The sequence below is a fragment of the Macaca fascicularis genome, chromosome 12, assembly GCF_037993035.2.
Source record: "Macaca fascicularis isolate 582-1 chromosome 12, T2T-MFA8v1.1".
In the NCBI taxonomy this organism is placed as follows: domain Eukaryota; kingdom Metazoa; phylum Chordata; class Mammalia; order Primates; family Cercopithecidae; genus Macaca; species Macaca fascicularis.
In genome coordinates, this window is record NC_088386.1 from 21,597,457 (window position 1) to 21,621,355 (window position 23,899).

Genomic DNA, 23,899 nt, shown 5'->3' on the forward strand with positions numbered 1-23,899 from the left:
CGGTGGCTGACACCTGTAATCCCAGCACTTTGGGAGGCTGAGGCAGGCGGCTCACGAGGTCAGGAGATCGAGACCATCCTGGCTAACATGCTGAAACCCCGTCTCTACTAAAAATACAAAAAATTAGCCAGGCGTGGTGGTGGGCACCTGTAGTCCCAGCGACTCGGGAGGCTGAGGCAGGAGAATGGCGTGAACCCGGGAGGTGGAGCTTGCAGTGAGCCTAGATCGCGCCACTGCACTCCAGCCTGGGCGACAGAGCGAGAGTCCGTCTCAAAAAAAAAAAAAAAAAAAAAAAAAAAAAAACCAAACAAAAAACTCCACCTCAGTATAGTTACTGAGAACAGTGAGGGGTATGTGTGATCTACGGTAAAAAATAAAAATAAGGCCGGGCGCGGTGGCTCAAGCCTGTAATCCCAGCACTTTGGGAGGCCGAGGCGGGCGGATCACAAGGTCAGGAGATCGAGACCACAGTGAAACCCTGTCTCTACTAAAAATACAAAAAATTAGCCGGGCGCGGTGGCGGGCGCCTGTAGTCCCAGCTACTCAGGAGGCTGAGGCAGGAGAATGGCGGGAACCCGGGAGGCGGAGCTTGCAGTGAGCCGAGATCGCGCCACTGCACTCCAGCCTGGGCGACAGAGCGAGACTCCGTCTCAAAAAAAAAAAAAAATAAAAATAAAAATAAAAATAAAAAAAAATAAACTACAAAAAAGTTAATCTCCTTCTTTGGAATCTTCTAGGGAAAGATACACAGATGTCTAAGATTTTACAGTGATTTTTGTATATAGAGACTTAACATTGTGAGGGTAATTATGGTGCTGTCCATTGTACGTTCCTGGATCTGGGATTGTGTGTATCATGTAGGTTAATTATGGACCATTTGTGCCTTGAGACAAGGAGGAGGCTACCTTTCCTGAAGGTATATATGAGGGAAATACTGGTCTAGTCCAGATTCTTATTAGGGATTACCTGTAATCCAAATGTGTGTTCATGAGACATTAATGTAAGTTTGCCAAAGGATAGTGAAAACCTAATGATGAACTGCAGCAGTACTTAAAGGAGATACACAGTTGTCCATTTTTACTCAATTTATTTGTGTTTTTAGGAACTACATTTTGCTATTTTGTGGTCATCTTTGAGTTATAGAAGCTTTTAAAAACTGTTTGGATTTGATAGCTTTTCAGCTGCTTAGGGGCTGGAAGCACAATTTTATACCTTTTTTTGAGTTTACATGTAATGAACTTTTAAAATTAAGGCAATTTTAATTAAAGCAGTCATTTTGGATTCATCTGAGTAATGTAATATCTTACTTTGAAAGGCACCCTTGTAAGTTTTTAAAACTTATGTTACAGACTGTTGGCAACACTTACGGTAATTTTTCGTTAGCAACCATGTTTCCCAGGAGGGAATTTACCAAAGAAGATTATAAAAAGAAGTTACTGGATTTGGAACTTGCCCCAAGCGCTTCGGTGGTACTGTTGCCAGTATGTATATACAGATGCATTTTTTTCTCTTCTTATCATTATCTGTTTATCATACTCTTCATTTCTTACAGTTGGGGAAAGGAAGTGCAGAGGTATACTGTGGGTAATTAAAATTCAAGTTATCCAATAATTAGGTGAATTTATGATTCCATTATCCTGTGCTTTATTTGTATTGCTGATATTACTTGTGAGACATGAAATAGTTTAATTTTCAACTTTTTTCTTCACACATTTTTTCACATGTACGAAAAAATGACCACTAGAAGACAATAAGAAATGCAGATTATCAGCCTAATCCACACACTTAGTGTCTTTTATTTATATACGCTCTACTGTTTGCCAAGTTTTTTAAAAAAACATTATTTTAACAAAAATAACATGAATATTTAAACAGATTATCCCATTTTATCTGCACAACAATATTTTAATCTCTGGTGAAGAAAAGAAGTTAAGACAGCTTAAATGACTGCTGCCAAGGTCCTACCTTAAGTGCCATAACTGGGATGAGAGCCTGGGTCTTCTGTGTCCTGGTTAACATAATTTTCCTTGCTCTATACTAGACATGTCCCCCACCCCAAAACAGCTCTCCAGTAATCAGGATTTCATTGTTTAAACGTTTTTTTTAATCAGCAAGAAAGACTTTTCTTATAAAAGTTTAATATTCTTAAAAAAATAGGTGGCTCATTTCACTGAGAACTACTTTCTAGTTTGTATATTACAATTTCTCTTAAACAGAGCTCCAAATAATTATACAATTACATACAATTGTATATATAATATACAGTATTATACAATTACAATATGGTATATATAATGTACAGTATTATACAATTATAACATTGTATATATAATATACAGTATTATGCAATTATAATATTGTATATATAATATAGAGTATTTTGCAATTATTGTATATATAACGTACAGTATTATGCAATTATAATATTGTATATATAATACAGTTTTATGCAATTATAATATTGTATATATAATACACAGTATTATGCAATTATAATATTGCATATATAATACACAGTATTATGCAATTATAATATTGTATATATAATACACAGTATTGTACAATTATATTGTATATATAATGTACAGTATTATGCAATTATAATATTGTATATATAATGTACAGTATTGTACAATTATAATATTGTATATATAATGTACAGTATTATGCAATTATAATGTATATATAATATACAGTATTATGCAATTATAATATTGTATATATAATGTACAGTATTATGCAATTATTGTATATATAATATATAGTATGCAATTATAATATTGTATATTATAATTTATCTTTAAAAACTTCTGGGAGTCTTCAGAAGTTTATATATACCTGAAAAACAGCAAAAGATATCATTTCACCCTCTTGAAGTAAACTAAAATCAGTAGGACCTCCTTTTCCAGATAAAAGTTTTGTCTGGAACCTTGGGTATGATGTGATTGTACTAATGTAGTCTTTATCTAGGTTTGTTTATTTCTTAATTTCTAGGCAGGAAGACCAACTGCATCCATTGTACACTCTTCCAGCGGAGACATTTGGACCTTGTTGGGAACAGTACTTTATCCATTCCTTGCCATCTGGAGATTAATTAGCAATTTCTTGTTTAGCAATCCACCTCCCACACAGACTTCAGTGAGAGTAACATCGTCAGAACCCCCAAACCCTGCATCATCTAGCAAATCAGAAAAAAGGTATCTGTGTGTGTTTTCCCCATTTATAAAATATGTAAGTCATGCCCAATATCTTTTTTAAAGTAAAAAATTGAGTACTTTGCCTTTCTGTATATGTCCTTTCCAGTTCCCACAGTGGAGGAGAAAAACTCAGATGCTCTGAAACTTTATTATATCATCTCTCCTCAGCTTTGTAAAACCAATTTTATGGAAAGCAGCTTCACCTCTGCTGGTTTATTGTTTCATTCATTGAAGCTTCTTTATCCCATAACTATCAAGGCAGTTTTTTTTCTAGTAACTTCTTTCTTCCTAACCATGTTTTGCTTGACAAGATATTTCATTCCATTAATTGTTCAGGGTCATCTTGCATAATTACTGTAGATGAATTACTCTGCTTTGATAATTTTAACCCTGTTGGTTATTTTATATACTGGCTGATAGCCTTGTCTGGATCATTCAAAGAAGGACCAAATTGCAGAAACAGGTTATTCCTTTGAAAATTCTCCTTCAGAGAATTATTTTGGACTAATCCCTTAACCAGGAGGCCAGGGCCTGATACAGTGGCTCACGCCTGTAATCCCAGCACTTTGGGAGTCTGAGGGGAGAGAATTACTTGAGCTCAGGCATTCAAGACTAGCCTGGGTAATATAGTGAGACCTTGTCTGTATAAAAAATTTTTTTTTTTTTTTTTTTTTTTTCTGAGACGGAGTCTGGCTTTGTCGCCCAGGCTAGAGTGCAGTGGCCGGATCTCAGCTCACTGCAAGCTCTGCCTCCCAGGTTTACGCCATTCTCTTGCCTCAGCCTCCCGAGTAGCTGGGACTACAGGCGCCCACCACCTCGCCCGGCTAGTTTTTTGTATTTTTTAGTAGAGGCGGGGTTTCACCATGTTAGCCAGGATGGTCTCGATCTCCTGACCTCGTGATCCGCCCGTCTCGGCCTCCCAAAGTGCTGGGATTACAGGCTTGAGCCACCGCGCCCAGCCAAAAAAAATTTTTTTAATTTGCTGGGCACATGTCTGTGGTCCCAGCTATTTGGGAGGCTGAGATGGGAAGATCACTTGAGCCCTGGAGATTGAAGGTGCAGTGAGCCAAGATTGTGCCATTGCACTCCAGCCTTGGTGACAGGGTGAGAGTGAGATCCTGTCTCAAAACAAAAACAAAACAACATTTATAGTAGATAGCATGCAATGGTTAGCATAGTAATACAACACTGACAATTTAACTCGTATCTTTGTTAAGCTTTTATTGAAACAGGTTAACGGGAAGTATTTTCCTAGAAAGTAAGATTATGCCCCTTTCTAATAATTACATAATAATGTAACTTACTGTAATGGACACCTCTGTTAAGCACTCTGTGAGGCCTTTTATAGGCATTATAACAAATCTTCACACCAGTCCTATGTGATAAGTAATAGAAATTCTTTCCTCTCTGCCTTCAGTGTGGAGAACCCCTAGTCATGTGTTTATGGATTCCATAGGTAATGACTTATAAAAGTATTGGGCTGCTTTGTCCTTTATTTTATTTAATAACTTTAGGCAGAAAGACCAGTTATCTACTAAGTATATTACTCTAGTGAGGACACAGGGAAACTCAAACAAGGCTGAGTCTTACAACTCTTAACTGAGCAATGGGTGGGAGCATTTAATACTGGATTACTGTAAAACAGGATAGCTTGTTGTGTGTATTTTTTTTTTTTTTTTTTTTTTTTTTGAGAAGGAGTCTCGCTCTGTCACCCTGGCTGGAGTGCGGTGGCGTGATCTCGGCTCACTGCAAGCTCCGCCTTCCGGGTTCACATCATTCTCCTGCCTCAGCCTCCCGAGTAGCTGGGACTACAGGTACCCACCACCACGCCTGGGTAATTTTTTTGTATTTTTAGTAGAGATGAGGTTTCACCGTGTTAGCCAGGATGGTCTCGATCTCCTGACTTCGTGATCCGCCTGCCTCGGCCTCCCAGAAGTGCTGGGATTACAGGTGTGAGCCACTGTGCCCGGCCTGTTGTGTGGATTTTTAAAACTTTTTTCAGGCTGGGTGTGGTACCTCATACTTGTAATCCCAGCTCTTTGGGAAGCTGAGGCACAAGGATCACTTGAGGCCAAGAGTTTGAGACGAGCCTGGGCAACATAGTGAGACTCCATCTCTACAAAAAAAAATTTTAATGAGCTCTGTGTGATGATGGCGTGTGCCTTTAGTTTCAGCTGCTTGGGAAGCTGGGGCAGGAGGATTGTGTGAACCCCAGAGTTTTGAGGCTGCAGTGAACCATGATCATGCCACTGCACTCTGGCCTGGGCAACAGAGGGGAGACCCTGTCTCAAAAAAAACAAAAAACACTTTCAAATAAGAGAAAGGTCTTAGATTGGAACAAAGGATGGAATAAAAGTTGTGTCAAAGACAGGGTGAAGCTTTGTGTTCCACTGTTATTTTTCCTTTTTTCTCTGTCCGCTCTAGAGTTAACAAAAGTCTGTTGGCTTAAATTTTATCCTTATACCTTTGTATTTTCAGATGAGGAAGTCCTCTTTGTTCTTAATTGTTTATAAATAAGTCATTTTTAAAGATTTTGTGAAGGATTAAAAATTGACCCTTTCTGTCAAGCTGACTGGAGCTTTGGATAGTCTCTAGAGTGCTAAGTTACAAATGTTTTAGTAGGTATGTCAGCTTGCATAAATAACAAAGGAAAGATTAGTTGGCAAATGGTCACACTCCTCTAAAGCTTAGTAAGTCTCTAAGAAACACAATGGAAATGGAATATATGATTTGGCTGGCTGGCTTCACTTAGAGATCAGATGAAGCTACACTACCAAAGACTACTAAAGTCTAGTACTGTGTTAGTAGATATAATGGTCTCCCATGGACTTTCCTTAGTTTAGATGGCATTAAAAGTAAAACTTAGTTGCCTGTAGTGATGGAAGTTGGAAGGAAACAGCTTGTATTACTGTTGTTTTTATTTTATGACATCTTCCCTTTGCTCCCTCTTTTGTCATGTCAGGGAACCAGTGAGAAAAAGAGTGCTGGAAAAACGTGGAGACGACTTTAAAAAGGAGGGGAAAATATACAGATTAAGGACTCAAGATGATGGTGAAGATGAAAACAACACTTGGAATGGAAATTCCACTCAACAGATGTAGTGTGACAAGTATAATATGTGCAATAATCATTGTTTCTCTTATGATTTAATTCAACTAGAATTCTACTGGAGAAGTGGGACTGCTTTATCGTTTCCAACTGGTCTATAAAATGTCTCTCTATTCCTGCTTAGTGGGTGTGGGTTGAAGGTGTTTAACTCAGAAAAGTAAAGACAGGAAATAACTGTCTGCTAGGTCCTTGCTTGTACGGCAGCCACTGCTAGAAGCCTAAAAGAACCAAAAAGTCTGCCGCAGCCTGCCTCCATCAGCTTCTTACTCAGTATTTCACATGCTCATTAGCCCTGTGCTGTCAGATGACACGTTTTGTTTAGAGCTACTTTGCGCCAAGACTCTTAAGCCCAAAGTAACTGGTATGTCACTGAGTAATTTGACTCTGTGTCAGAGCATTTTAACTAGCTAATCAGATGAGAATTTATGTTTAACTTCTCTTTTTGCTCATCAGCTGCAAGCAAAATCTTGTAGTTTTTAATCTTACTTAAACACTGAATAAAAAAACTTTCCCAAAAATCGGAATGATCTTATTTTTGCTTTGAGTTTGTTATCTAGCATCTTTTTGTTGCACAGGGCTCTGTTGAGGTCCTGCATCTCTGTTTTGTTTTTTCCCCAGTATTGCCCTGGAGCTGTCTCAGGAAAGTAGCTGGCTATGTTACCTTAAATATCACTGAAGAAAGAAATTTTCTGACACAAACTGCTGCCATGTTACTTGTCTCCTAAGTCAGTGAGGCATCGCTTTGTTTGCATAAAGTTGATGCAAAACAGCTGCTAGTCTGCAACCTAGCTTTCCCTCTCACCTTTAATTGAAGTTTTGTCCTCAATAATTACACAAGGACCTAGAGTACCTATAGGACAAGAAGTATAGACTAAAGATATGCTTTCAGTCATTTGGTTTTTCTTAAGTTGAGATTCTTACTGACTTACATGTTACTTTATCCATATGTCTTTATTAGTGGAGACCACTGAACTAATGATGTTTGAAAACGGTTCCTCTGTTTTAGATTGGAAGATAGCACTCTTGAGTGGACATATGGAAAGACTGTGACTTTATTTTGTAATGGGAGAAAGAAATTTTCTCAGAGCAAACTTTCTATTTTTACCTGTGAAATAACAGCGACTTTTAAAAATGGTGACAGTGTTGGCAAGGAAACAGCAACACAGGCTGCGCTGTTGGTGGAGTGAAAACCAGTATAATTCTGAAAAACATTTATCAGAAACTTAAAATATTTCATACTGTTTGATCCAGTAGCTTTTTCTAAATCATAAATGCAGGCAACGTTTAGGTATAGACATATTCATTAAGTGTTATTTATTTTACTCAAGAACTGGAAACCAACTAAATGCCTTCTATAGAAGTAATTGTTGATGAGGAGAAATGGTACAATACTAATTAACAACTTGGTTTAATATGTTTACTGAGCATCTGTTAAGTGTTGGGCAAAAGAAGCAGGATCCAGAGCTATAGGTACAGTGTTATCTCAGCTTTGCAAACACATTTTCTACATAGATAGTAGTAGGTATTAATATATATGTAAAGAAAGAAAACACACCAAAACATTAATAATGGTAAGATTGGTTTATGTGATCTTAGTGGTATTTTTGGCACCCTTACATGTTTTCCAAATTTTCAGCAGTGATATTATTTCCGTAACTTAAAAAGTGAGTTTGAAAAAGAAAATCTCCAGCAAGCATCCCATTTAAATAAAGGTTTGTCATCTTTAAAAATACAGCAATATGTGACTTTTTAAAAAAGCTGTCAAATAGGTGTGACTCTACTAATAATTATTAGAAATACATTTGGAAAAACATGGAGTACCTCAAGTTAGTTTGCCTTGAAAAATATCAAATATAACTCTTAGAGAAATGTACATAAAAGAATGCTTCGTAATTTTGGAGTAGGAGAATCCCTCCTCAATTTTGTATTTTAGAAAAGTACTTGGTAAAAAAAAAAAATCACAACGGTATATAAGGCTGTAAAATGAGAATTCCTCCTCACCTCTTACCCCAGTACTATTCTCCAGAGGTAATCTATTAACAGTTTCTTATGTAATTTTCAGAAAATTTGTATGCGAATATAAGCAAATATGTAATCTTTATTTTTTAAATAAATGGGATCATATTATATATTCTACCCTGCATCTTGCTTTTTTGCTTACATAGTCTTGAGATCTTTTCCTGTCGACACCGAGCTACCTCATTCTTAATGGTTGCATAGCATTCTGCTTGATGAATGTTACTGCACTCAGCTTACTGTCCATGTTCTGGTGACATTCAGTGGTTATTAAACATGTTTGTTCTTCTATTACAAAAATTGCTACCATAAGCAACCTTGGGTGGGAGGTATAGTCTTACTGTGAAAATATACCTTTCAACTGTGTTTGTATAACTTGCTAAGTGAAAGAAGAGTGTTTGCAGTTTGGATTATTAAAGATGTTGTTGCATTGCCTCCTCCACAAACTGTGAATTTGAACCCCTGCCAGCAGTCGAGAATGTCCATTTCCCACACCTTCGCCAACACTGCGTTATCACACTGTTAGCTTTGTCAAAATGGTAGATGAGAAATGATACGTATCTCGTATGCATTGTATTTATCATGAATGAAGTTAGCATCTTGATGTTATTGATCGGTCTGACTTATTTTGAGAATTCTGTGTATTGCTTGCCAATTTTTTTGTTTTCATATTTTTCTTACTGATTTATAAGACTCCTGTGTACATTAAAGCCATTTGCTAGCATATGCGGTAAACATTTTCTCGCCCTTTTTTTTTTTTGAGACGGAGTCTCGCTCTGTCACCCAGGCTGGAGTGCAGTGGCGCTATCTGGGCTCACTGCAAGCTCTGCCTTCTCCTGCCTCAGCCTCCTGAGTAGCTGGGACTACAGGCGCCCGCCACCACGCCCAGCTAATTTTTTGTATTTTTAGTAGAGAACGGGGTTTCACCGTGTTAGCCAGGATGGTCTCGATCTCCTGACCTCGTGATCCGCCCATCTCGGCCTCCCAAAGTGCTGGGATTACAGGTGTGAGCCACCGCGCCCGGCCAAGGAATGTCTTTAATGTCAATTTTAGAACCACCCCCACCCCCATCTGACAAACTTTTCCAGTCGATTGATGGAGAAAAATGCTTGTGCACCACAAGCTCCTGACTGCCAGTTTGGGACTCATGGCGTTGGAATGTTTTGAGAGGGAAAGGAATGCTTACAAGAAGCAAATTTCAAGTATGATCATTCTTTTAAGACCTGCCCGAAATTACTCTGTTTTTACAAAACATTTTACCAGCTATCCAGATGTAATATATGGGCCAATCAAGTGTTTAGGTGTTTCACACTGAGATTGTCTCTCAGCACATTTGAGGGGATTATGAAGAACATCTCTCTCTCTGCTCCCACCACTGCCCTGGAAATGCTATGTGAATGGGTGAACACACGAAAGGAGCATTTGTGCTTTTCATTGCTGTCTCCAAGTTGTGCTTGCCAGAGACGATGAGACATGGTCCTTGGCCTTAAGAAGCTGATAGAGAAATACACAATTCCAGTATAGAAACTGGATGGTCAAGTTGTACTAGGGGATATTTACAAGCAAAGCAGACGAAGGAGAATCTGCCTGGGGATTTCAGGGAAGCCATTCAGAGGAGGAAGTACATTATTTCAGCTGAGACTTGAAGGCATTTGCAGAAGAAAAGGCATCCTAGGTGGAAGGAATAGCATTTGGGAAGACACAAACGAATACGGATAGTTGACCTACGTGCATTTTAGAACTACCACAAATTGGGAAAGGAGGAAGGAAACAGGCTAAATGAACCAAGGTCAGATGGGAGAGAGAGCTGGGGATGGCATAAAAAGTGGCAGTGGGGGTGTTTGTGGGGTGGGAAAAGGCCGCTTTCTGCATGTTGTGGTATTTGCCCCAAGAAATGTAATGTCAACAGAAAGACTTGGTCTGGTGAGAAAGCTTAATGGGAACTCCAGATGGCTTGTGTGACTTCACAACTTCTCTTGAACCTACTTTCTCAAGGAGGGGCAACCATAGGAGAAAGAACAGTCTGCTGTTTTTATTTTCTGGAAAACAAGATGTGAAGCTAGGGAGAGCTTGCAGAAGGGCAGAGATGATATTGCAGTCTATGCAATCGAGTTGATTTCTTCTTATAGAAAGGTTTTTTATGGTTTTTACTCCCTTAACAACTTAACCCTTAACTCTGAAAGTTAAAACAGCCCCTTAAGTTGAAGTAAGTGGTTCACAGACCCCACTAGACCAGTATCTGCACGTTTCTGCAAGAGCTACTTGCTCCTCAAATGCCCAAATGAACTCTGGTACTGGAGCAAGATGCAGATATTTCAATTTTAATCAGTTACTGGAAATCCTTCAAGATTAAAGTCGTCTTTAACGTTGCAGCAGGACTTTATGGAGAAGTCCAGCATGAGCAGAGTCCAAGACCCCAAGGAGTTTGGTAGCCAGCAAAGGTAAATGAAGAAACTAGGCCTGCTTCACAGAACTTGAAGTGGTAACTCATCAGAACGAAGACACTGGGCTCAATTCCTGTTGGCTTGCTTGTGTTTTCCCTTGCTTAGAACGCTTGCAGTACTTGTATGAGAGAAATGCCAAGCCACAGACTCCAAGAAGCACCAGAGAAAAGAGAACGTACAAAGCTGTCTGTGCTTCTGCAGTGCCGAGCGTTAGCCCCAGGAACGGCACCTTCTCCTCTCTCACAGGGCTGACGGTGGGTCCAGCATCTAGGAGAGGACACAGGGTGGTTGGTGCTCTGGCACTGATTGAGTTCTCAGATCTCTGAGACCCCAGCAGAGGCTGCACAGTACCCCAAATCTGCACAGCCATTGATGGGTTGCTGAGGTGGAGGTCTTTCACTGTGTGTCAGGAGCCACTGAGTGAAGTTAAGCAGTTGTATTTTTTAAACATCTCTATCAGCAATTAGAATACAGGTTGAATATCCCTTATCTGACATGCTTGCTTGGGATCAGAAGTGTTTCAGATTTGGGATATTTTAAGATTTTGGAATAGTTGCATATACATAATGAGATATTTTGGGGATGGGACCCAGGTATAAATATGAAATTCATATACGTTTTATATGCAACTTATCCACATGGTGTGAAGGTAATTCTATATAACATGTTAAATAATTGTGTGCATGAAACAAAGCTTTAACTGTGTTTTGACTGTGACCTGTCGCATGGGGTCAGGTGTTGAATTTTCCATTTGTGTTGTCATGCCAGTGCTCAAAAAGTTTCAGATTCTGGAGTATTTTGGATTTTGAATTTTCAGATGAAGGATTCTCATCAGGCTGTATAATTGAAACTGGATAATTGTCATTTATATTTGTGTAGTGATTTATACTCTTTCATTTAACAAATATGGGGCACCCACATAGTGCAGGCATTGTACTTTCATGGTCCTCTTATTTGATCCTTGTAACTGCCCAGAAGCGTGTGCCTGGTTTCTTATCTATGGGTGCACAGCAAGTCAGTGGTAGGGCTGGAAGAAAAGTCTAGACCTGCTTATTCCCAGACCAGGGCTCTGGTTTCTAGGTGTAACATTGACCCTAAGTGTCCTTTGTTCCACCCCAGGAAATGTCTGGAGCATTCAAAGAAAATAAGCATTTGTTGAATGAATGAAGGAGATGGAGCAGCATAGAAGAGGGAAATAAACTAGAAGAAAACAGACTGAGAGAGGCCCTTCCACCTGCCCCTCACCCTTAGGCTTTATTTCCTCCCAGAGCCACATCTCACCTTCTGGCTGGTTGAGACAAGCGTGAGGCCCTGTAGCGGGGTCAGGGAAGCCATTGCATCGGACCACAGAGGCATAGAACTTGGCTGATGCCTTGGGGATCCTTGGCAGCGAAGGGTCACTGTAGTTCACAAAATGCAGACCAAATCTCTCTGAAAAGCCTGTGGCCCACTCAAAATTGTCCATCGCACTCCAAACTGTGTATCCTCGAAGGTCCACCTTGTCCTGCACAGCTGCTCAAACACAGAGGGCTGGGCATAAGTTTCCTATCTCAGAAGGCACCTTCCTGCCAGGCCTTCGGAAGCCAGGTCTGCCTACTGCACTCCCCACCGTTCTCACAGATGGTGGTAAGCTTTGGCTTCAGCTTTGTAAGAAAGCTGCCCCTTCCTTTGCATGCAGTGTTCGTGGGTCCTCTGTGGGTGGAGATGCAGAGCCACCAGCATCTTTCCAGAAGGGCTCAGCCCTGAATGGGAGTCGGGAACATGGGTGGACTAATTCCCCCGGGCTACACTTCTATCCATGATCTTGGTCAGTGCCTTAGAATGTTCATGCTCCTCCCTATAGAAAATAGCCCTTAGATGGAATAGATTTCAGCTGGGTAGGATTGTTCTAATCATTTCCTTTGCCGGTGCATTGCTTGCTCTTTTACTCAGCATTTGTTCCATTCTCTTATCCTCATGGTCCCATCTCAAGTTGCTAGGGCTGAGCCAAGAGCCTCAAACTTTGGTTTGGAGACCAAGAGACCCCACAGGTAACCACACAGCCTACTCCTGCTGGGCCCTACCCAGACCATTCTCAGGAGGGCACTGCTGTTCTGACATCAGGGAGGATCAGGGGGAGCAAGTGACTCAGGCCAGGAACTAGGGTTTGGTGGCATCAGGCCACTGGGCTTGCTTGCTGAGCTTAGACATAGGAAGGAAAAAACTCAGAGCACAGCCCTAAAGCAAGGCTTACGCCCAACAGGAGCAAGAAACCTTAGCGTTCTTTTCTTACTGTGGCCCAAGGACACTGTATCACCCTCCCGCAGTGCAGATGGCAGATGTTTCCAACAGGGAAAGCGGCACGCTGGGGAGGGGTGGGCCCGTCGTACCTTTGAGGGCCTCGTTGATGTAAGTCCGAAGGTAGTAGATCCTTGCAGTGTCATTGAGGTCTGTTTCTTCCCGCTGGGACACTCCATTCTCCGTGACATAAATCGGAGGGTCATTGTATTCCTCCTTTAACCAGTTCAGGATCCTCCTGAAGCCAAAAGGCGTCATCTTCAGCCAGAAGGAGCCAGAGTCTGGCCATGAGCGATCTGCGATGGAGGCAACTCCTCTACAAGTTCAAAAACTAAAGATGAGGTACTGTTACGTAAATCTCAAGAGACCCTTTACATGAAGCACAAAACAGGACCCAGACCAGGAAAAGCCTTAGGTTTTGTCTGGCCTTAAGAATCATACTAACCCCAGAAGAATCAAACTGCCTCAAATTCTCCTCCTTTTGCTGGTTCTAGCTGCCTGCACTCTGTGCTGGTATAGCACTGGACAAGCCACTCAGCTCTCCGCCCTTCAATTTCTCTGCCTGTGCAGAGCATGTTCTTGCTCACGGAGCCCAGCCCTCCACTACTCTGAATAGGTGGCTCCTTACAGCAGCTATGCAAGGCTCTGGGTGTCCCCAGCTCCAGACTTCCAATGGACACCAGTGCTGTTCTGCAGAGAATGGGCTCCCCCAAGCCACCCGTGTCTAGTCAATGCCACATGCAGACCACGGGTGTGGCCACAGGCATCAATACTTGGGGCCCTGCTTTGTGTGCTGACAGGCAGCGGACAGGCTGGCACCTCCTTCAAGTGTCCAAGAGGCTGGCCTCTCTCCTCAGTGATGGACAAGGAGAGGGGACAGCTCCTGCCACAGGGGTGCCTGCTGGGGGAGGCCACAGAAGCCTGATCACCTGTAGTCGCACATGTCAAATAAGGACCAAGCATTTAGACACTTCTTACACTCAGATCCTTCAGGAAAAAAAAAGTTAGTTTTATCAGCACCTGGATTTATCTGACTCAGCTGAATTGAATGTGGGCCATTTCATAAGCACAAGTGGAGGTCTCCCAGGAGACAGCCCCAGCGCTGATGAGAGGGAGGGAGAATCAGAAGGAGTAGAGGGTGTCCTGGAGTCTCCTCAGCCCCCTTGGTGAGCCCGACTCGGCGGGGGTTTCAGGATGCAGTGGGAGTGGAGGGGCTGCTTTTCAAAGAAAGAACCTGAACACAGTCAGAGCTACTGGTGTGGAAAGATGCTTCACAGAAAAGGAACAAAATGAGATTTTCTGAAAATGGCAGATAGGAGACAGGACTTAGGTACAGCTCCCACTTGGATGGACAGAACAGTGTGTGGAGACTCACGTTGTGAACTATTGCTCCAAGAACTACTGCAGGGGCCGGGCGCAGTGGCTCAAGCCTGTAATCCCAGCACTTTGGGAGGCCGAGACGGGCGGATCATGAGATCAGGAGATCGAAACCATCCTGGCTAACACGGTGAAACCCCGTCTCTACTAAAAAATACAAAAAACTAGCCGGGCGCGGTGGCGGCGCCTGTAGTCCCAGCTACTCAGGAGGCTGAGGCAGGAGAATGGCGCAAACCCGGGAGGCGGAGCTTGCAGTGAGCTGAGATCCGGCCACTGCACTCCAGCCCGGGCGACAGCGCGAGACTCCGTCTCAAAAAAAAAAAAAAAAGAACTACTGCAGGAACATACCAGAAAAACCGAAAGAATTCATAGACCCTTTGAAAGAAGCAGAACGCTGCTGCAAACTCCACGAGACAGCTACAAAACTGTGAGTTCCCAAAGTGTGAGAAGGGAAAAGTCTGCCTCTGAACACACATCCTCTCTGGGGACCTGAACATCCAGATCATAGGAGAAGGATTTAACCTTACCTAGAGCGCAAGTGGATTTAGGGAGCCAAGTGAAATGTAAAGGTAGAAGAAGCAGTAGGAAGAGCCCTGTAGCCACTCCCTGTCCCCAGTTTGAGCCCAGGGAAGCCATTCCTGACTTTATCCTACAGGGGTCCTTGGGGAAGGAAGCCAGTGGAATTAGGGAGGGGAAGGATGAAGGAAGCTTCTAGCTGAACTTAATTTTGACTAGAAGCATGAATTTTCCTGAGCAGAATCTTGGGGGCAAACAAGAAGTACAGATAAAAGCACCGAAGCCACAGTCAACAGTGTGGGCAGGTGGGGAGGGGCAAGGCCTGAAAGCCCTGCTTGCTTTCTCAGAGAGGAGGCTTGTAGCCCGGGGTGAGAGCTCTGCCCTGCGCACTGTTGGCAGGGCACGGCAGGAGTGAGACTGGCCTGGCTGGCTGCATGGTAGCTGGGTAAGGCTTGTGACTGCCAGTTTTCCCAACTTCCCTAGCAACCTGTATGACACAGCAGAGGAAGCCATAATCCCCCTGGGAACAGAACTCCACTGGCCTGAGAACCAGCCCTCTATTCCCCACAGTGGCCGCAGCAAGCCTCACCCAAGGAGAGTCTGAGCTCAGACATGCCTAATGCTGCCCCCATCTGATGGTCTTTCTCTACCTTCGCTGGGAGCTGAAGACAAAAGACACGAACTCCTGGGAGTTCTATGGCCCCGCCCATCACCTGAGAAACCCGAATACGTACCCTGGCCAACGTAGGGCAAGCTTATAATCCCCCTTCTACTACTGCAGCTGGTGGCACCAGAAGGGGAAAGCACCTTGAAAGTGCCACCGTGAAAGTGCCACCTCCTCTCTTGAAAGCATCACCTCCTGTCTTGAAAGTGCCACCTCCAGGCCAGACGCGGTGGCTCACGGAGGCAGGTGGATCACGAGGTCAAGAGATCGAGATCATCCTGGCTAATATGGTGAAATCCTGTCTCTACTAAAAGTACAAAAAATTAGCCGGGCGTGGTGGTGAGCGCCTGTAGTCCCAGCTACTCGGGAGGCTGAGGTAGGAGAATGGCGTGAACCCGGGAGGCGGAGCTTGCAGTGAGCCGAGATCGCGCCACTGCACTCCAGCCTGGGCGGCAGAGTGAGACTCTGCCTCAAAAAAAACAAAAAAAAACCAAAGTGCCACCTCCTGGCTGGAGACCAACCAACTCACCCCATTACAGCAACTCAGAACAATCCTGCTCCAAAGAAGGAGAAAACAACAACAAATTCCACCGCCTGCAACATCCTGGCTGACCAGAGGTCCTGAGTCTGTCCACATGACAACTTCACTGCTAGCATGACCAGCGTTTGAGAAAACCACAACAAACGACCCGCACAGAGTCCACTTCACTCCCCTGCGCCTCCACTGGAGCAGGTGCTGGTATCCATGGCTGGGAGGCCTGAGGACAGATCCCATCACAGGACTCTGCAGACATTCCTCAGCACCAGTTCAGACCCCAGCAGTCCCGCTGGGTGGAGAGACCCAGGGGGCAATGGCCATCACTGCAGTCTGGCTCTCAGGAAGCCCCATCCCGGGGAGAGCGGGCGAGCACCACATCAAGGGATCACCCAGTGGGATAAAATAATCTGAACAGCAGCCCTTAATTCCAGATCTTTCCAGTGAAACAGTCTCCCCAGATAAGAAGGAACCAGAAAAGGTCATATGACAAAGCAAGGTTCTATAAGATCCCCAAAAGGTCACACTAGCTCTCCAGCAATGGATCCAAACCAAGAAGAAATCCCTGAGTTGCCAGATGAAGAATTCAGAAGGTTGATTATTAAGATACTCAAGGAGGTACTAGAGAAAGGTGAAAATTAACTTGGAGACATTTAAAAAACCATATAGGATATGGATGGAAAAGTCTCTAGATAAATAGATATAAAGAAAAAGACAATTGGCCAGGCGCGGTGGCTCACACCTGTAATCCCAGCACTTTGGGAGGCTGAGGCGAGTGGATCACCTGAGGTCAGGAGATAGAGACCAGCCTGACCAACATGGTGAAACCCTGTCTCTACTAAAATACAAAGCAAACAAACAAACAAACAAGTAAACAAAAAAAATTAGCCAGGCGTGGTGGTGCGTGCCTGTAATCCCAGCTACTTGGAGGCTGAGGCTGGGGAATCGCTTGAACCCGGGAGGCGGAGGTTGCAGTGAGCCAAGATTGTGCCGCTGCACTCCAGCCTGGTGACAAAGCGAGACTCCGTCTCAAAAAAAAACGAATAAAATAAAAATAAAAACCGTTACTTAAAAAGGTGAACCAAAATCTTTTACTATCTCTACTTCATAAAAGCATTGTTTAAAAGAGAAAATAAAATTTTACTCTTGTATTATTGTAATATTTATTAACATTAAAGTGAATTTTGATAAAACCTAAATAAATTTTTTTCTTGAAAATCCTTTTTAAAAAACCAAGCATTTTGAGAGTTGAGTAGCCTGTGAAAAAGAACACAAAATAAATAAATAAATTTTAAAAAAGAAATAAAACAAAAAGCCAAGCACGTGTGCCCTGATGGGAGATGCCCTGGAGACCCGGCCTCCTCTCCCTCTTGCTTGCTGGAGATTTCCTTGGGATCTGTGGGGTGGTGAGCGTCTTGCAAACCCTGCCACATTTGGCGTTGGAGGCCCCATTCTGAGGCTGGGCAGGCCTCAGAGAGCACAGCCAAGGCGCACCTTTCTGGCTTTTCCAGAGATGGCTACGGGCGCCCTGTTGGTGGACTTACCTGTCTGCATCAAAAGAAGAGATGGCAGTGGCATAGTTGAGGTTGTAGGCCAGGACAGTGGTGTAGTGATTGAACCCAAAAAAGTCATAGGTACCGTTGATCCTCCTCTTCTCACTCTCTGTAAATTCTGGCAGCCTGGATGGAAGAAGCCATTAAGGGCAGGGCGTCAGGGAGAGCCACGCTTTGAGAAGAGAATGTCATGGGGCTGGGGCGGGGGAGCGCTCTGAACCCCAGGGACTTGGCAGTGACTGGGGGAACCGGAGGGGACGAACAGGTCCTTCAGACGGTGCAGGAAGTACCTGCGGCTCCTACTGCCCAGACCAAAAAACTGGCTTCCCTAGGTCTCTGAAAGAGCCTCTGAAACCTGAAGGACCACACACACACACGCACACGCACACGCACATACACACACATGCACGCACACACACGCACATACACACACATGCACGCACACATGCACACGCACATACACATGCACGCACACACATGCACATACACACACATGCACGCCCACACACGCACATACACATGCATGCACACACACGCACATACACACACATGCACGCACACACACGCACATACACATGCACGCACACACATGCATGCACAGTTCTTCATTTCCTTCAAACATTAACATATGCAAATTCTGATATTTAGCATCTATGACAGATTTCAAAATCAAGAGCATACCTGAGGTACACACCCAAGACTCTTCCCCTATGTTTGTAAAGTTAGACCTTGTATAATTTTTTTTTTCTTGTGTCTGAGTCTCACTCTGTCACCTAGGCTGGAGTGCAGTGGCGCGATCTCAGCTCACTGCAACCTCCGCCTCCTGGGTTCAACTTCCTAAGTCTCCTGCCTCAGGCTCCTGAGTAGCTGGGACTACAAGCGCCCGCCACGATTCCGCTAATTTTTTGTATTTTTGGTAGAGATGGGGTTTCACCATGTTGGCCAGGCTGGTCTTGAACTCCTGACCTCAAATGATCCACCCACCTCAGCCTCCCAAAGTGTTGGGATTACAGGCATGAGCCACCGCGCCCGGCCCTGTATCTTGTATAATTTGTATCTCCGTTTTCTGCCCTTTCCAAGTTTCTCTGCTCCTTCCTGTTGGGTTTGGTTAGGCATGCCTCTTTTTCTCCAACTTTAGCAATAATAATAATAATAGCTTCAAGATCTTCAAAGTAGCAGGGGAAATAATTTGCAAATTGAGTATTTGAGTTTGAATTTCTCAGTTCTCACGATTTCACTGAACTTTGTTTTCTTTCTTTCTTTTTCTTTTTCTTTTTTTTTTCAGACAGCATCTCGCTCTGCCCTCCTGGGGACACTGAACGCCCCCTGAAGCTGGAGTGAAGTGGTGAGATCATAGCTCACTGCAACCTCAGTCTCCTGGGCTCAAGCAATCCTCCCACCTCAGCCTCCCAAGTAGTTGGGAATATAGGTGTGTGCCACCATGCCTAGATAATTTTTAATTTTTTTGTAAAGACAAAGTCTCACTATGTTGCCCAGGCTGGTCTTGAACTTCTGGTCTCAAGCAATCCCTCCAAAGTGCTGGGATTACATGTGAGCCTGGGAACTTTGTCTTCTTAACGTGTAGATGGAGCATTTTCCAGGCACTCTGAGTGAAAAGCCTCTCTCCTGCGGAACCTGACTAATGAACACTTGTGTGCGGTGTGTACAGATGGTCTTGACTGCATGCGCATGCTGACAGGGAGACCTGGTGCTTCTGGTTTAGGTGTGGCCCAGAGATGCCTCCGATACTTTCATCTTGACCTTCCTGTTACCGTTAACCTGAGGGATCAAGAACTTTCCTTCCCTGGGGTTTCTGAGATGATGGGAGAAAACCAAAGCACAGCCTCCTCATGTACCTGATGCCTCTGCTCAGAAGCCAGCAATGGCCTGTGGCCCCAAAGCCAATGCCCTGCACGTGGCTTCCAGGCCCTTCACCATGTGGCCTCAGCCCCTTCACTGCCGCTGGGCTGGTCTCCCCCACTCTCAGCTTCTGGCACCCCACTCATTATTACCTCTAGGCCTGTCTTCACAACCCTGCCCCTTAGAAGGAATGACCTGTAATCTCCTGCACTCCATCCCCTGTCAAGGCCCAGCTCAGCTGATGTCCTGCCTTGTCCATGAAATCTCCTGGGTCTACCCAGTCCACCCTGATCTCATCTGCTGAGTTTTCTTTGTACTGAAGAGCCTGGGGAATGGGATTCCATGGAGCACTGTCTTTCCAGCCGATCTGTCAGCAGCTTGAGGAAGCGACTTGGAATCCTCTCCTTCCGTGGACCCCTCCCTCTGACCCTGGCTCGGTCTAATGGTAGGTGTTCGGCAAACTTGTGCGGATGGGCCGCACGCTCACCGGTTTCGCTGGAGATCACAGTTCCCAGATCAGACCTTTAGGCACAGCCTGCTCTGCGGCACTTACCCTAACTAGGCCGGGGTGTGCATTGTGAGGTGGGAGCTGGCTTTTCTTTTTCTTTTTTCTTTTTTTTTTTGGAGACAGAGTCTCCCTCTGTCGTCCAGGCTGGAGGGCAGTGGCGCCATCTCGGCTCTCTGCAACCTCTGCCTCCTGAGCTCAAGCGATTCTCTGGCCTCAGCCTCCCAAGTAGCTGGGATTACAGGCCCCCGCCACCGCGCCTGGTAATTTTGTATTTTTAGTAGAGACAGGGTTTCGCCATGTTGGCCAGGCTGGTCTTGACCTCCTGACCTCAAGTAATCCGCCCGCCTCGTTCTCCCAAAGTGCTGGGATTACAGGCGTGAGCCACCGCGCCCAGCCTGGGAGCTGGATTTTTAATCCTCAGCTGGGCTCTATGGGGGCGTCTGGGGACAGGACTCAAAGACTGTGTTGGGAATTCACACCTGATTCCCGCCGGCCTTGGAGCGGTGGGCATGTTCCCACGGGCAGTGACCCCCGCTTCCCGCGCTTCCACACACCACACCTCTCGCCCCACCGGCATGACTCAAGCCCCCAGCATGCGCCCTGGGGGCAGACAGCTTGGCTGCAAATCTCAGCTCCAACTCTTAATAGCTGGGTGACCTTGCCCTAATCTTTGCGCCTCACTTTACTCATATTTAAGTAGAAATAAAGATGCCAACAGAAGATGCGTAAAAGTTGGCTGCTGACGTTGCTACTCCTTCCTTGACAAGAAGGGGCGGGTGGGTAACGAGGGACGCTTTGGTGCAGATCATCGCCATCTGCTGGCCAAATGATGCAAAGCACAAACCTGACTCACCCACTGCCACCCACATGCGCACGTGCGGTGATGAAATGGGATAGGATGAGCCGGGATTTATCTGTGGAGTGGTGGAGTGGGGTTGCTCAGAGGTGGATATCCTTGGGACAGATTTCCTGGCTGTTCTGCAATATAATAACCATAATAGCAACCCCCCTCTGTCAAGCACAGGTGCCAGGTGCTGGGCTAAGCTTTACATATATGATCACATGTAACTTCCCAGCAAGCAAAGAAGTTCAGTCATGGTAACTTGCCCGACACATGCCTCTGCGACCCCGACGCCATGCCCTCAGCACTGCGGGCACCAGGCCCTTACCGAGACTTGTTGAGGCCTGCAGCCAAGCTCCTGTCACGGATCCGCGTCTTCATCACCTCGTTGTAATCTCCATTCTTGAAAATAGGATGCGCAAACCAGCCTCCCATGAACTGCGGGTGGGGTTGGGGAGACAGTCAGCCCAGGCATTACAAGTGGGTACAGCAAGAGACAGCACCGTCCCTGCTCAGAAGTGCCGGGCCTCACAACCTCCCTCCTTTTTCTGGACCCCCAGGCTAAATTTTCTTCTCTGTGGCTCCTGCCTGTTGCAGCTTCAGTGCCCACAGGTCTCCCAGCTGGGTCTGTGCTTGCTCAGCTGCTGTCGCACTGAGGGCAGGGCCACCTCTTCATAGTTACAGCTTGAGGTGACAGGAACTGACCTGTGCACTGACCCTGGAACTCAACAAATGCTTCCTGGCTGCCCTTGGACGGATCCTGCAGAGGAGAAGGGAGAACCACAAGCCTCCAGGCTCCCGGTTCCCTTTCTCACCACTGAGCAGCTGAACTTCTGCATCAAAGTGCCCAAGGAGCAACCAGGACTTTCTGGGGAGGGCTGAGATGCAAGGTTTTGCTTTCCTGACTTTCCGGGCAAAGCATAACTCTTCATGGGCCTTCACAGCCCCAACATGGGGAACTGTTTGACCCATTTTCTCTAATGAGGCCTAGGCCATCCTTATCACGGGTGGGGATACGTGGCACCCACACACTATGATGCTGGGGGGTTGAGAGCCTTCTTTAGTCTCTCCAAATCCTCTCCTCACCTGCTGGCTGCTGCTGGGAATTGGGGTGAGGGCAGCTTCCACTCATGGTTAGAGACGAGGCATGGAACACACATGCCCTGGTAAGGAGGCTTAAGTGCACCCACTCCAAGGTAACACACTGGATGTTTTTGTGGAAGCTGATTCTAATAGGAGATGCATCTGTCATAGTCCATGGCTGCAGTATCACAGTTCACCAGTAAGTGGCTCAATCTAAAGATATGACAGCCTAACATTTCCTGACATTCGAAGTTTTGATTTCAGGAAAAAAGGAAATGTTGCTCTAAATCACCAGTTCTGTGAGTCTGAAATGAGGGATACATTAATTTTGTTTCAAAACTGTTTCCCCAGCTGACTGGCAGACCAGAAAATTAAGCTCTTCGTTGCGTTTATTAATTTGACTATCTTTGTCAAGTTCTCCTGTGAAGAGTTTGGCAAACCAAGGCCCTTGGTGTTCCCCCCAAGAGAGTTATAGTGTCACAGTTGGCAGACTCTTCCACAGAGCCCAAAGTGGGAACCAGTCCAGAGAGAAACCCCTCTCTTTCCTTCCTGATGCAAAATGTAGGGGACAGCACCTTCTAGCCCTTTCAGAGACTCTAGGAGGAGCCAGAGGAGCTGTGCCATGAATGAGGATCATTCCTCTCCTTCTCTTCTCTTGTCAGTCAGGGGTTCAGGTGGAAATAAAGGTAGGCCATGCTGGCACCTGCTTCCCTTTTTTTTTTTTTTTTTTTTTTTTTTTTGGAGATGGAGCCTCGCTCTGTCACTCAGGCTGGAGTGCAATGGCCATCTCAACTCCTGGGTTCTCCTGCCTCAGCCTCCAGAGTAGCTGGGACTACAGGCATGTGCCACCATGCCTGGGTAATTTTTATATTTTTAGTAGAGATGGGGTCTCACCATGTTGGCCAGGCTGGTCTAGAACTCCTGACCTCAGATTATCAGTCTGCCTTAGCCTCCCAAACTGCTGGGATTACAGGTGTGAGCCGCCATGCCCAGCCAGCTTCCTACTAATGCCTCTACTTCCTAGGGGTGAAATTCCATGACCAAAAGATGCTGTTCTTAAACTCACTGAGTTGGCAAATTAGGGGCACTAATGAGTTTCACAGAATCTAAAGTCAGGAGATCGAGACCATCCTGGCTAACATGGTGAAACCCCATCTCTGCTAAAAAAAAATACAAAAAACTAGCTGGGCGAGGTGGCGGGCGCCTGTAGTCCCAGCTACTTGGGAAGCTGAGGCAGGAGAGTGGCATAAACCCGGGAGGCGGAGCTTGCAGTGAGCTAAGATCCGGCCACTGCACTCCAGCCTGGGTGACAGAGCAAGACTCCGTCTCAAAAAAAAAAAAAAAAAAAAAAAAAAGAAATGCCTAGGCTGGAGCAAATCAAATTAGATGGCGACACCTAAAGGTGACGTGTGACATTGCAGCCCAGCTCTGTTAGTGACTATAGTCAAACCAGAGAGACTGAAGAGATTTGGAAATTTCTCTCTATGAGTTAACTTCAAACCAATGTTACAGAAATAATTACCTGTACAAATGATTTTTAAAAACTTAAAGACAACCTAACCCCATAGACCTTATCACTTTCATCACAGCAAACTTATGAGGTGGGTAGAGCATCTCCAGTTCAAAGATGAGAAAACTAAGGCATGAAAAAGTTAGATGATTTTCCCAAGTTCACAAAATCAGGCAATAGCAAAACTAGGCTTAGATCCTAACCATTCTTCTTTTTTTGGGTTGGGGGTGGTCTCCCTCTGTCACCTGGAGTTTAATGGTGCTGAAATCATGGCTCACTGCAACCTTGAACTCCTGGGCTCAAGCTCCCACCTTAGCCTCCTGAGCAGCTGGGACTATAGGTGTGTGCCACCATGCCCTAATAATTTTTGTTTCTTAACAGACAAGGTCTTGCTATGTTGCCCAGGCTGG

At 44.8% G+C, this 23,899-nt stretch overlaps 2 protein-coding genes across 4 annotated transcripts in view; one reads left to right on the forward strand and one right to left on the reverse strand.

Annotated features, from left to right (window-relative positions):
• UBXN4 (UBX domain protein 4) overlaps nt 1–8,441 on the forward strand; it is a 44,078-nt gene extending 35,637 nt beyond the window's left edge. For all 3 annotated transcript variants that reach the window (XM_065525425.1, XM_005573040.4, XM_074008979.1), the window contains 3 exons: nt 1,350–1,481; nt 2,995–3,197; nt 6,160–8,441. In XM_065525425.1, the coding sequence (XP_065381497.1) occupies nt 1,350–1,481; nt 2,995–3,197; nt 6,160–6,298 (474 nt within the window). In that variant the 3' untranslated portion in view covers nt 6,299–8,441. The remainder of the gene's footprint in view (nt 1–1,349; nt 1,482–2,994; nt 3,198–6,159) is intronic.
• A 2,185-nt stretch (nt 8,442–10,626) lies between these two features.
• Nucleotides 10,627–23,899, reverse strand: part of LCT (lactase) — a 56,405-nt gene continuing 43,132 nt past the window's right edge. The window contains exons 13-17 of the mRNA XM_005573041.5: nt 21,225–21,334; nt 17,679–17,813; nt 13,135–13,358; nt 12,047–12,277; nt 10,627–11,032 (exon numbers count right to left, since the gene is read on the reverse strand). Of these exons, the coding sequence (XP_005573098.3) occupies nt 10,812–11,032; nt 12,047–12,277; nt 13,135–13,358; nt 17,679–17,813; nt 21,225–21,334 (921 nt within the window). The 3' untranslated portion in view covers nt 10,627–10,811. The remainder of the gene's footprint in view (nt 11,033–12,046; nt 12,278–13,134; nt 13,359–17,678; nt 17,814–21,224; nt 21,335–23,899) is intronic.